This window comes from Mobula hypostoma (assembly GCF_963921235.1).
Source record: "Mobula hypostoma chromosome 30 unlocalized genomic scaffold, sMobHyp1.1 SUPER_30_unloc_1, whole genome shotgun sequence".
Lineage (NCBI taxonomy): Eukaryota > Metazoa > Chordata > Chondrichthyes > Myliobatiformes > Myliobatidae > Mobula > Mobula hypostoma.
In genome coordinates this window covers 614,452-628,925 of record NW_026948158.1, presented here as the reverse complement: position 1 = coordinate 628,925, position 14,474 = coordinate 614,452, and the positions used below count along the sequence as shown (strand labels likewise).

Sequence of the window (14,474 nt, the reverse complement as noted above, 5' to 3'; positions counted from 1 at the left end):
CCTGCTCCCCGAGACCGAGGCTCTGTGTTCCCATGTTCCTTCTCTCCCTAGCCCATGTCATGTCCTTGCCTGGTTCTGGGGTCCGAGTCCGAGGCAAGACCCAGGTACTGGGTCCTCGTCCAGTCTATGGCTCGGAGTCCATTCCCTAGCCTCGTCATGTCTCCTCTAGTTCTGGGAGCCGATTCCGAGTCCAAGCCCAGACCCTCGGTCCCAGCCTAGTCGTAGTCCAGAGTCCTTGTCCAGTTCGCTCTTTCCTGCTCCTGCCTTGCTCTCCTGGTATCGGACAATAAACTAAATCTAAGTAACCTCACAAGATGTGTCTTGCATTTGGGTCCACCCTTGCTCCCAAAGCCCCCGCCTTTGTGACACTCTCAGGATCTTCTCCACCAACTTACCAACCTCTGACGTAAGACTCCCTGGCCTATAATTTCCTGGGCTATCCCAACTCCCTTTGTTGAATAAGGGAACGACATCTGCAACCATCCTATCCTCTGAGAAACTCCCGTCTTTACTGATGATTCAAGGATATTCATCAGAGTCTCAGCAAACTCCTCCCTCGCTTTCCACAATAGCCTGGGGTACATCCCTGCTGACATGTGCATTCCCCTCTCTTACTGGCTATTGTGACGCCTACAGTATTACACTTTTCTTATTCCTGAGTCCCTCCACATTGTCTTACTGTTTGAGCTTCCGGGATGACTTCGAGCTGGTGACATTCTGCCTGATCAGCAGTGCGGCTCCTCAACCTCCTTTAGCTCCCTCTGGACTCTCTAAATCATCTAAATCCTGGAATGTTTAGATACCAGTCCTGACCTTCTCTCAACCAGATCTCTGCAACGGATGAATCACCGTGCCGTGTATAAATGCAGGATCTGGGTATGACTGCCTTAACAGTTTTCCCCCTACACTGAAATAAACTCACTTTTGCCGTTCGGTGCCACTGTGCTCATTATGGTGATCCCATCTGGACTTCCTTTAGGTTTTCTTTGACCTCATCTCTACCTTCCACCAATGCAACCTACTCACCTGTAGCTCTGGACACCAACACACCCTCCAGATGCCACATGATCAAAATCATCATGGTGGCTCCAGGAAGATTCTTGGTGAGAATATGATTTACCCTACAGTGCAACCCATCCTTCTTATAAGGGAGAGCCCAATGATGAGTGCTCCCGATGCCTCCCTCCTGCACCAGATTGTGAGCCACACGTTTAAGTGCAGTAGCAAATGATCACTTACGTCGCAAGCATGTGACATCGAAAGTAATCCTGAAATCACCACCCCAGAGATTTTTTTTGTTTATTTTTTAACTCACTGCTCACCTCCTTAACTTTTGGTTCTGGGAACTTGTCTCTCCATGACTTCTGGCTGCTCATCCTACCCTTTAACAATGGTCTGTACCCTTTCACAGACATCCTTGGTCATAGCATGATGAAGGTAACGCACTTTCCTGCAATCTCACTCATTACCACAGATATTCTTGTTTGTATCTCCTCAGCTAAAGAGTTTACTGCATGTGATTCATATCTATCTATTTCCTGTATGTTCAGGAACTTATCTGATAGCCTCTTTGTAAGGAAAATTGTGTTATAATTCATTCAGTATTCATTTTGATTCAGCTCAGTTTGTTTACATATGCATTCGCAAACAAAGGAGACTGCACACGTGTTAAAACAAAACACTTTATAAGAACTCGCACGGTTTTTGTACAGAAAGAAACACAAATGTCTACAATACTAGCAATACATGAATCAAAATAATGCTGATCATCCACCACACACACAGTCCGATCTCAGTGTTCGAAGGAAACAGAGATCCGACAATGTCATGCAGCCTGTTCTGTCCCTCCCCTTCTCCTTCTCCCTCTCTGTCTCTCCCTCTCTCCATCGCGGTGTCTCATTACCTCTCTCCCACTCGCGATTACTCCTTCTCACGCTCATCCTCGCTCACGCCCTGTCCCTCCTGCGCTCTCCCTTGCACCCTCTTACTCGCGATGTCTCATTTGCTCACTATCCTTCCCGCTCTCAGCCCTCGGGTTGTCTCCTTCTGCCGCTCCCTCCTTCAGTCTCATTCGCTCTCTCTCTCTCTCTCTCATCCCTCCCTCCCTCCCACTCCTCTCTCCGAACGCGATGTCTGCTTCTCTCGCTTGCCCTCGCGCTCACCACTGTGCACGCACTCACCCTCGTGCTCTCTTTCACGCTCGCTCCCTCAGGCTCTCTACCTCGCGCGCTCTTCCCCGCGCCCTCTTTCTTGCCAGGTCTCATTCACTTTCTCTCCTTCCCATCGTCAAACCTGGCGATGTCTCCTTCTCACGCTCACTCCTTCACGATCTCTCCCTCTCCCTCACACAGAGCTACGAGTGAAGGTAATGGTAATTTGTCTTCAATTGTAAAAAAAAATCTCTGTTACATAGCGATAGTTCAAGGTGGCAATGAGAAGGGACAACTCCAGGTAGAGAAGGAGGAGAAAAGAGGGTGAAGGAGAAGACGGGTTGTGACGGAAGCAGGAGTGGTTCATACAGTCGAAAATATTATCCAAGATCAGGCAGTTTTGTCAGAACCTGGAAGCAGGGGAAACAGGTTCGCCTCGAGCTTAATTTTAGCATGGCGGGACGTGAGGTGTAAAGGGTATTTCTCTGGGAATGTGAAGCCAGCGATGCCATCGGGATCAGCTTTAAACAGCTGTCTTGTCAAACTAAGCAACACACACATAATAGAAAGGAGTAAACAGTTGTCAGGTTTCTGATGAAGGGTGGCGGCCCGAAACGTCGACAATTTACACTTTTCCATAGATGCTGCCAGACCTGCTGAGTTCCTGCAGCATTTTCCGTGAGAAACGTCATCAGGGTCTGATCTTGTGTTTGTTGTTTTGAATTGCGACCATCTGCAGATTTTCTCGTATTTGTTTTGTAACTCTGTTCATCACCTTGTTACCATTTACCCACAAGTGAGGAGCTAGAATAGGACGTATGAAGGCAGCTAAATTGTAATACTTTACAGCATTTATTTCTAACGTTTCATGAGTTTCAAAATCAGATTCCGTGGGTATTTCACCGTATTCTTTAGTTCCTCTCGGAATTTGCTCTGAGTCACGACGTAAATACACGTGTTGGTGCAGGAACTGAGAATCTGCAGCATTATCGATGTTTGGTCTGTGACGTAACGAGGATCCGTGACAGAACGAACATAACTGTTTGTAATCCGTCTATAGATAGAAAATACCACCATTGTTCCCCACAACAATATGAAACTACCGGTGATGCAGAACAGCAAAACGATGGATTTGCGTCGGTTCTCCAACTCCCGGTCCTTGTCATTCTCTCCACCCTTTTGTCCCCGGAGCCCCCTGCGGGCTCGACTGGCAGCTAGAATCCGCCTGACAGTCAGAATATTGAACAGCAACATCAGAATGAAAGGGACGCAAGGGTAGAACATGCGGTGAAAAATCTCAAATGCGGCCCATGAGGGAGAGTTTGTGAAGCTCGGTGTTAAAACACAATACCAAGAAACACCATCAATTATTTTTCCAGCCCCGTACACAAAGCCCCAGGGGACAGTCTCCAAACAGGCCAGCACACTCACTGTCCCGATAACCACAGCCGCCGTTCTCTCGGTGCAATATGTGGTTTTCAGCTTCTCACAGCAAATAGCCACAAATCGATCGACGGTGAAAGCAACAGTCAGCCAGACTGAGGTTGCTGTGCTCGCAAACATCAACCAGGTGACGGGTCTGCATACAGCAGTGATGAACAGGAATGATCGGGAAAAATAAATCCCAGCAGTCCACTTCAGCAGTGGATTCGAAATGACGACCAGGAGATCGGCCGCTGCCATTCCCACAAGGTAGAGAGTGATACATTTGGAGAGACCGCATTTTCCTCGGGACAGGATCACAATCGCCACCAAGTTCGCTGGAAGAGAGACAGGGAACAGCAGTTTGAGAAATTCCAAACAGAATCCAATTCTGCAGTTCGAGCGGATCCTGTAATATTTCCACTTAATTTTTGAATTTAGTGGTGGGAGGGCCGAGAGAGCCTACAAGTTGAGAAAATACTGATTAGAAGCCAGTGCAGCAGGTTCAGGGGATCCTGTGATATTGCCACTTAATTGTTGGATTTAGCATGGGAGCGTCGAGGGAGGGCACAGATCTGGCGGAGACAAGGAAGGAGTTTACATAGTAAAATAATTTGAATACGGATTACATACTGTGACCGAAATGTGAAATGTCAGCGGAAAGCTAAAAATGAGTAACTACCTCCTCAGAGTCAATACTGGTTGGAACATTTTCTACCGGTGCCTTCCGCGTCTCGTTCGGACGCTGATGGCGGGAATCCTCCATTAGACAATCATGGCGATCACTATCAGCGACAGAACTGCTGACGGACGAAACAAAAACAGGAAAAGCAGGAAACGCTAATTCGGCTAAAACAGAATATCTGGTAAAACAGTTAAAACAGTTCTCCACAGAACTGTCCTCGGATAGAACCCAGACACATGTGTTAACTGCTTTCTCGTTCTGTACAAGCTGCTTGGGGTTTCGTGTTTATTGTGTTGTCCATCAACTGCTTTATATTCAGTAATATTGCGCATAGTTATTAAAAATCCACAACAGGCTCGTGAAACATCATGGAACTCCTGACATTTGCTAACGCGTTACTGCCAGTCGATGGATTGAGCACCGCACCGAACTCAGTCAATCGCTCATACACAAATACGGACAATCAATTGGTAGAATGTCCGCGGCTGTTTCAACACAATATTTGCAAATGCGGTGCAGCTGCTACAAGACCAAAAATACAGAAACACGAATATCCCATTATTGATCCCAAACCGTTGGTAGAACGCTGCCTGACCCACTCAGTTCCACAGATGTTGGCAGAATCACTTAATTCCTGTAGCCGTTTATTTTAGATCCTGATCCCACAATCCATATTCCCGGTGTTTCCATTCCAAACCTGAAATGTGGAATACTGGAACTGGAATGTGGCAGTGAAAGGAACAATCACAACACTGGGAATAAACATTATTTCCCCCAACAGCAGCTGCCACTGCGACTTACCGGGAATTCCAAAGGCTGAAATAATAGGATAGTAAATGTTTCGTATCCGCCAGATGACTGGATACACCATTTCATGAGAATCTGTGGTTACTGTTGCTCCTGAATTCACAGCTCCGGCAGACACTGAGCTGATGCTTCACATCAACCCTGATTTATACAGAGGCTCAGTCTCCAGAGATACAGTTATACTCCGCACTAACTTTCTCAGTTACAGTTACTACAACAAACAATTTGATTCAACACCATTGTCTCTGATGTACGCATACTGTCTACATGAAAATTCTTTGTCATTACACAGTAGTGTCTCTGGTGGAAATAGGCCGGTCTCTTTAATTACAAGGACTGAATCTTGTCACGGAGCAGCTACATTTAGGGATTTCATTTTGTTGTCTATTTATTCAGTATTCGACGAAGATAGCGACGCTGTCCTAATCCTGCCTTCTTTTTCTGTAGTTTCCCATTTTGATCTGTCACTGAGTCATTCAGCTTCATCCTCGTCAATAAAGATACAATAGAGAAAAATGTCGGGATGGAAACGATCAATTGACCACGTTGCTGATGTAGAAACACGAGAAAATCTGCAGATGCTGGAAATCCAAGGGAACTCACAAGAATTCTGCTGAGTTCCTCTAGCATTTTGTATTTGGAGTTTCTGATGCAGTAGTCTTTTATACACGTCTCAAATTTGACAAAGGTCAAAAGATAATTGGAAAGAAATGTGTTATCGTGCAACAGAATGGGAAGACTGGTAAAATAATAAAAACAGTACTCGAATTTGGAAGAACAATAGATGCAGGATGACTAAAAGTGAACGAGAAAACGACTAGACGGAGACGGAGACGGAGACAAAAAACAGGTTGTGTCACATTGTCGGATCTGTGGTGCTCTCCAAAGCTGAGATCGGTTTGTTAAATGGATGATCCGTATTATTTTGATTTTTGTACTGCGGGGTACAAAATGAATACTCTGCATTCATCGATGTTCACTCAGGAGAAGGACCTGGAGGAAAGCGAGATCAGGAAGCGAGTATGGTGACATTCTCAGACGTGTTGATCCTAAGGAGGAGGTGTTGTTGGGTCTCTCAAAGTATATAAAGGTGGGTAATACTTTGGGGGAATTAGTCCACTGGAGGACACAGACCACATGCGGGCAAACATACAGATCAAACTGACACCATGGTCAACACACACACAGTGAGCTGAGGGGACTGTTCCTATGCTGCTCTGCTCACTGTAAATTGTCCAATGATTTGAGAAGAATGGACAAAGAATCAAAGGAGCATCTAATGAAATTCTTATTTTTACACTGACTGTGATTCTCATCTGGGACACACTGCCTGCAGGGGTGATGGGAATAGCCAATTAAATTGTTCGTATTGGAACTGGACAGGTTCTTCCGGGGAAATAACCCGCTGAGCTGTGGGAATAGATTTGAGAATGGGACAGTGGGAATGCTGAACTATAGACTTGATGCTCTATAGTATAGAATTGATGGGTTGAATGTTCTAGGGCATCCCCCAATGATCCTGTGTCCAATAATGATCTGAAACACTCAGTCTTGCTTCCAGGAAACGTCTAATTTACCTGGGTGTACAAGGTATTTCTTTCTGTATTAATGAAGCACTCTGTAAAAACACTGGCACTGCATTCCAAGCACACTGAGCTGCCGGAGCACAACACTGGTCAGTGAGAGCACGGGGCAGTACACGACTCTAATACAAGGACAGAGATTTATGAAAATATATTACTATTGATCCAGAGCAGGGCAGAATAGAAGAACAGACATCACAGCAACCCCAGCACTGCTTTTTGGTGACACAGATTTCAAGCACCAGCCCATTGGTTCTACAGATATAGACATGAAAAAACCAGATTGTACTGTAAATTCACAGCCGAACACAGACCACACTCATCCCGTTGTGTACACCGGCCACCTGCAAAACTGCAAGAACACTGACCTGCACAAACCAGCTCTGGACTGCACGGACACTGCCCGCTTTAGCTCCAGCACTGCGCAGCAGGGAGGCGGACAAGTAGAAACCAAAAATGTTTGCAGGAACAGACTGCTGCAGCTCAGCATGGTGAGGAAGGCCAGGCTGAATCTTTGGTATAAACATGCCCTGCATAAGAGACTGTCCAAGAACAGTCAGTAGTGGACTACAGGGACAAAGAACTTCACAATATCTAGACATTCACTTCCAGGATACAGACCAATAAAACTCTCAGCACTGTACAGTGAGCACACAGACATGTACACGCCCGGCTTTCCACCGTTAAACTGTAGTAGTATCCCAGCACTTCAAGGACAGATGCCCGTACAAGCCTAATAATGGACTGCATTTCATGGACTCTATCTACCCCCTTCCTCCCAGTGGGCATCTTTCAGGATGTAACGGAGAATTGATAAAGTGGCATCTTGAGATGCTATGTGTTTCCATTTCCAACTATTTTTAAAATGCCAGCAGGAAAAACTGTAACAGAAATGTATGCAGGCTATTGGAAAGATGTAATAGCAACAGAGTAGTGTGTGACTATAATTTCCCCAATATTGACTGGAATTCATTGAGTGTGGAAGTTTTGAGGAGCAGAATTTCCTGGCATCCTAGAACGATTTACTGGCATTTACAGCCAATATTCCCCAGTTTCAGCAGATTTACTATGTTGTGTAAAACTTAGAAAACTTCTGTAGGTGTATAGTGCAGAATATCCTGACTGGATACATCATGGTCTGCTATGGAGGAACCAATGACATTGAAAGGAATAGGAAATGAAAAATCAAGTTGCGAATACTGTTGTTTTCAGGTCCCTCCGAGATTTGCTAACGAACCAAGATACAAATGGACAGTCATCGTTTGGTTTTGCCGAATCGTTTCCAGCCGGGTGGGTCCAGCCGTTTGCCATTGCTCCGATTGGGGAATTCTCTCTCTTCGTGTCCAGCTGAGTAATTGCCGGCCGTTTGCCGCTTCATAAGCTACTCCGTGCCCAGACTAGAATTGTCTGTTGGTCTTTGGTCTTGGCTTCTCGTATCTAGCTGAGGAGGTCCGGCCATTTGCGGCTACTCCGAGTTGGGTATTCTATCTCTTCGTTGTCCAAGTCCAAGTCCAGGCTCTGTGTTCCAGTTCACGTCCAAGTCCAAGATCTGTGTTCCAGTCCAAGTCCAAGTCCAGGGTCCGTGTTCCAGTCCACGCCCAAGTCCAGGCTCCGTGTTCCAGTCCACGCCCAAGTCCAGGCTCCGTGTTCCAGTCCACGCCCAAGTCCAGGCTTCGTGGTCCAGTCCACGTCCAAGTCCAGGCTCTGTGAGCCTGTCCAAGCCCACGTCCAGGATCCGTGTTCCAGTCCACGTCCAAGTCCAGGATCCGTGTTCCAGTCCACGTCCAAGTCCAGGATCCGTGTTCCAGTCCACGTCCAAGTCCAGGATCCGTGTTCCAGTCCACGTCCAAGTCCAGGATCCGTGTTCCAGTCCACGTCCAAGTCCAGGATCCGTGTTCCAGTCCACGTCCAAGTCCAGGATCCGTGTTCCAGTCCACGTCCAAGTCCAGGATCCGTGTTCCAGTCCACGTCCAAGTCCAGGATCCGTGTTCCAGTTCACGTCCAAGTCCAGGATCCGTGTTCCAGTCCACGTCCAAGTCCAGGATCCGTGTTCCAGTCCACGTCCAAGTCCAGGATCCGTGTTCCAGTCCACGTCCAAGTCCAGGATCCGTGTTCCAGTGCAAGTCCAGGTCCAGTCTCTGTGTTCCAGTTCAAGTCCAAGTCCAGGCTCCGTGTCCAAATCCGACTCCAAGTCCCGGTTCCGTGTCCAAGTTTCTAGTCATGGCTCCGTGTTCAAGTTTCTTGTCGCAGCTCCCTGAACAGGTTCCGAGTCCCAGCTCCGTGTCCATGTAAGCATCTAATCCACTCTTCCATTTTGTCCTGGCATCTATTAATAAAAAAACACACTTCCGGTAATGCTACTTACGTGTCCGTGTCCGTGTCCTGCTGTTAGATCCGCTTTCCAATCGTCGCACACATTGGAACAGAAAGCTTGTAAACTGTGTGAGAGAGAAGATAGGTAGGTGATAGAGAAGGGATGCGCTGAGACTGATGTTTCGAGATGTGTCTATTTTAATGCAAGGAGTATCTTGAACAAATCTAGTGAGCTTAGATCGTGGATCAGTACTTGGAGCTATGATGTTGTGTCCATTACAGAGACTTGTACGGCTCAGGGGCAGCAACGCTGCTTGAAGTGATATATTCCAAATAAGAAGGAATTTTCAGTTGGAAGACGGACACTACCGTGGCAGACAAGTGAAATCAAAGCCAAAGTAAAAGCAAGGAGGGCATACAAGGAATCCCGAGCTGACGTGAAGGTAGAGGATTGGGGAGCTTTTGAAAACTTGCTAAGGGAAACTAAGAAGGTCAGTCGGAAGGAAAAGGAATAACGCGAGGCAGCTGGTGACGAATAAAAAGGAAGATACTAAAAGCAATTTTTAGGAATATAAAGGGTAAAAGAGAGTCGAGGGTAAATATAGGACGAATACAAAATGACGGTGGACATACTGTAATGACAGATGCAGAGATGGCAGAGAAACTGAATGTTTATTTTGCATAAGTCTTCACAGTGGAAGTGTACCGGACTTTCAAGAGTGTCAGTGAAGTGAAGTTTTGCTGTGAAAATTACGACAGAGAAAGGTGCTCAGGAGATTTAATATCTGAGGGTGGATGAATCTCCTGGACCTGATCAAATGCACCCTCGGGTTCTGAAGGAAGTAGCTGGAGAGATTGCAGAGGCATTAACGATGATCATACAAGAATCGATAGATTCTGGCATTGCATGAGATGACTGGACAATTGCAAATGTTACTCCGCTATTTAAAAAGGCAGAGAGTCATCAGGAAGGAATCTATAGACCTGTTATCCTGACATCAGTGCTTGGGAAGCTGTTGGAATCTATTGTTAGGAATGAGTTTACGGAATACCTGGAGCGACATCACAAGGTAGGACAAAGCCAGTATGGTTTCCTGAAAGGGACATCCCGACTGACAAACGTACTGCAATCCGTTGAAGAAATTATAAGCAGGGTGGACAACGGGGATGTAGTAGACCTGGTGTACTTGGGTTTCCAAAAGGCCTTTGATAAGGTGCCGCACATGAAGCGCTTGGCAAGCTAAGAGCCCATAGATCTATAAGGAAGTTACTTGATTGGGCGGAGCATTGGCTGGTCGGCATAAAACAGAGAGTGAGAATAAAGGGATCCTATTCTGGTTCGCTGTCGGTTACCATTGGAATTTCACCGGGGTCGGTGTTGGGACCACTGCTTTTTACGACGTAATTCAATGATTTATACTACCGAATAATGGATTTGTGGCTAAATTTGCCGATGATACAAAAAGAGGTGGAGGAACGGGTAATGTTGAAGAAACAGAGAGCCTCCAGAGAGACTTGGATAGTTTAGGGGAATGGACAAAATCGTGGCAAATGAAGGAAAATGTTGGAAAGTGTGTGGTCATGTACTTGAAGAAATAAACGGGCAGACTATTATTTAGATCGGTAGAGAATTCAAAATGCAGAGATGCAAAGGGACTTGGGAGTCCTTGTGCTAAATGACCTAAAGGTTCACCTCCAGGTTAAATCGGTTGTGAAGAACGCGAATGCAATGTTGCCATTCATTTGCAGAGGTATGGAATACAAGAGCAGGGATGTGATGGTGAGGATCTATAAGGCCAGACTTGGGGTATTATATGCAGTTTTGTGCTCCTTATTTGAGAAATAATATATTGGCATTGGAAAGGGTTCAGAGAAGATTCACGAAAATGATTCCAGGAATGAAAGGGTTACCGTATGAGCAACGTCTGGAAGCGCTTGAGCTGCATTCCCCAGCGTTCAGAAGAGGGGGAGGGGGTGCGTGGGATCTTATAGAAACATTTTGAATGTTAACAGGCCTGAAGACATTAGATATGGCAAAGTTATTTTCCAATTTTCCATAATAGTCGATTATAGGGCAAGAGGGCACGACTTTGGGATTGGAATGACGTCCTTTAAGAACTGAGATACCTTTAGTCAGAGGGTGGTAAGTCTGGAATTTGTTGCCACTAGCGGCTGTGGATGACAAGTCATTGGGTGTATTCAAGGCAGATATAGATAAGTTCTTGATTAGCCAGGGCATCAAAGGGTATAGAATGAAAACAGGGGAGTGGGGATGACCGGAAGAATTGGATCAGCCAATGTTTGAATGGCAGAGCAGACTCGATGTACCGAATAGCAATGCTTACGATTTAATATCTTATGGTCTTATTGTCTTAAGTTCTTAGACTGCCAGGCTTCAGATGTTTCAGAAAGGACAGGCAGGGAGGCAAAAGTGGTCGGATCGAGGCACTGGTGATCAGAGACAGCCTCACGGCTGCAGAAAAGGAGGAAGTGATGGAGGGCCTGTCTACTGAGTCTCCGTGGGTGGACAATAGGAACAGGAAGGGGTTAGTAACTCTACTGAGTGTTTTTTTTTTAATATACAGATCATCCGATAGTAACAGGGACATCGAGGAGCAGATAGGGAGACAAATTCTGGAAAGGTGTAACAAATAATGGTTGACGTGGTGGGAGATTTTAATTTGCCCAATATTGATTGGCATATCCGTGGTGCTAGGTGTTAAGATGGGGTAGAGTTTAAGTGTGTTCAGGAAGGTTACCTGTCACAATATATAGATAAGTCTACCAGAGGAGTGGCTGCACTTGATCTGCTGTTGGTAAATGAACCTGGTCAGGTGTCAGGTATCTCAGTGGGCTGTGCTGGGAGCAAGGGTGGACCAAACTGCAAGACTCAAACACATCATGTGAGGTTCACTTATATTAAGTTTATTGCTCGGTGCAAAGCAGAAGCAGGAATAGTGAACTGGACAAGGACTCAGGCGTGAGGCAAGGCTGGGAATAAGGGTCTGGGCTAGGAGTCGGAATCACGGACGGCCAGGGCCGGGACTCGGGGACTCGGAGCCGCCGGGGCCCGGGACTCGGGGACTCGGAGCCGCCGGGGCCCGGGACTCGGGGACTCGGAGCCGCCGGGGCCCGGGACTCGGGGACTCGGAGCCGCCGGGGCCCGGGACTCGGTGACTCGGAGCCGCCGGGGCCCGGGACTCGGTGACTCGGAGCCGCCGGGGCCCGGGACTCGGTGACTCGGAGCCGCCGGGGCCCGGGACTCGGGGACTCGGAGTCTCCGGAGACAGGAATTCTGTTTTATTCACGGGACAGACTCAGACACAGGGCATAGAACACTGAGCCGGGATTCCTCCGTAGACACATGACGGAGTCGGGGCCCTTCTTGACACAGTGACCCAGTATTCCTTGGTACAAGGCCGGGATCGCTTTTAGACGTACGACATGGATACGGAGACCACACAACAATGGACAGAACTATAACTGGGCTCAAGTCCACTCCAAGCCGCAGCGAGCTCATGACTCACCACAGCGGGTTAACTTTGACTGACCCGTACTGACAAGGGAAGGCGGCTTGCTGGCACTTGCTCCGGGAGGAGACGAGGCTTGCTCCGGCCAGATGACATGGGCTCGCAGTACCTTTGCTGACGATGCAAACGCTGTCGCGCCGAACGGCTGAAAGCCGGAAACTATAAACTGCCGGTTCAGCCCAGAGTAAATTGCCTCCAATCACCAAGCCCGAGGGACACGGGAAAACAGGGAACCAAAGGGAAACAGGGAGTCAACGGTCCGGATCGTAACATAAACAAAGTAATTTTAAAGGGACGCCGATCCGGACCATGACAGTGGGAGTGTATTTTTGAGGCGGTGATTACAATTTCATCTCCTTTACCATAGCATCGGAGTAAGAGGGAAATATGAAGCTATCAGGCAGAGACTTGGAAGGAACAGAGTTCTCAGGGAAATGCATGGCACAAATGTGGCAAATGTTCAGGGGATATTTGCGTGGCTTTCTGCATAGATAGGTGCCAATGAGACAGAGAAGAGATGCTACGGTACAGGAACCATGGTGTACACATGATGAAAGCATAGTCAAGCAAAGAAAGGCTTACGAAATGTTCAAAAAAACTAGCTATTGATAGAGATATATAAAATGATAAGGCTAGCAGGAAGGAGCTTGAGGAATTAAATGAGGAGAGCCAGAAGGGGCCATGAAAAGGCCTTGGCGAGCAGTTTATGGAAGACCCTAAGGCAATCGACAGGTCTGTGAAGGGCGAGAGGATAAGATGTGAGAAAACAGGAGCAATGAAGCGTGACAGTGGAAAAGTGTGTGCGGAACCAGAGGAGACAGCACAGGTACTGTTCACTATGCAAAACGATCTTGGCGATTGTATGGATTTCAGCAAGGCATTTGATAAGGTAGTCCATGCAAGGCTTACTAAGAAAGCAAGGAGACGTGGGATGCAAGGAGACATTGTTCTGTTCACCCAGAATTGGCTTGCCCACAGATAGCAAAAATTTGTTGTAGACGGGTCATATTCAGATTGGATATCAGTGACCAGCGATCTGCCTCAGAGTTCTTTTCAGGGACCCCTTATCATCGGGATTTTGATAACTGACTTGGATGAGAAATTGGAGGGATACGTTACTAAATTTGCTGATAACAACAAATGTTGGGGACATTTGGATAGTGTGAAGGGCTGTCAGAGTTTAAAATCGGGAAATCGCTAGGATGCAAAACAGGGCTGAAAAGTGGCAGTTGAAGTTTAACCCATTGCCATAGTCCCGTCTGGCTATTCCTCATCTTGCTATTACCTCCTTAAATGGGGCTTAATCCCCTCGTCTGATTTTCAATCATTCCCAGTTCCGCTAATTACAACACACCACGCCTGTATTGGAACTACTCGACTTGTCCAGAGTCCCCGCAGAATAGCATCACCTGGGACAGGTATTCAGCAAACAACTGGCTCTTTCCCTGCCCCCGCACCGCCCGTATGATTGCGCTATCTTCCTGCTGGCCGGGGCGTCGTTACCTATCAGTCGTCTGTATAGCTTATCCCGACCGGAGAGAGAGGCCATGGAGAAATACATTAGTGCGTCCCTCGCGGAGGGAATTATACGCGGAGGGAAGTACCCACTATCCCTGATTAACTCGACATTTCAACCATTTCAGGGAGCCACCATCTTCTCGAAGTTGGAACTTCGTAGCGCCTGCCATCTAGTCAGGATGAGGGAGGGACCCGAGTAGAAGACGGCCTTTAATACACGTCTGGGCCACATCGAATACTTTATTTGGTCATGCCATTTGGCCACACAAATGCCCCGCCGTTTTTCAAGCCCTAATCAGTGATGTGCTGAGGGACTTCATTAAACGCTTCGTGTTCGTCTACCTAGATGACATCTTCATATTTTCTAGCAGCCCCCAGAAACACGTTCACCTTGTCCGTCTCGTCTTCCAGAGACTGTGGGAGAGCAAGTTATTTGTGAAGGCGGAGAACTGTGAGTTCCACGTCC

General features: G+C 47.1%; 1 protein-coding gene across 1 annotated transcript; it reads right to left on the bottom strand.

Annotated features, from left to right (window-relative positions):
• Positions 1-3,008: 3,008 nt before the first annotated feature.
• Positions 3,009-8,025, bottom strand: LOC134341321 (probable G-protein coupled receptor 139). Its single transcript, XM_063039207.1, has 2 exons — positions 7,920-8,025; positions 3,009-3,910 (listed from the first exon to the last, which is right to left on the bottom strand). Exons 1-2 carry the CDS (start codon positions 8,023-8,025, stop codon positions 3,009-3,011), a joined length of 1,008 nt encoding a protein of 335 aa, XP_062895277.1.
• Positions 8,026-14,474: the final 6,449 nt, after the last annotated feature.

Bases quoted from the DNA above. Each gene is read 5' to 3' on its own strand.
- LOC134341321 (XM_063039207.1), bottom strand. From the start codon at position 8,025: ATGAAGCGGCAAACGGCCGGCAATTACTCAGCTGGACACGAAGAGAGA. The intron at 3,911-7,919 runs GCAAAACCAAAC...TCTCTCTTCCAG, and splicing joins ACCCGGCTGGAAACGATTCG to CGAACTTGGTGGCGATTGTG.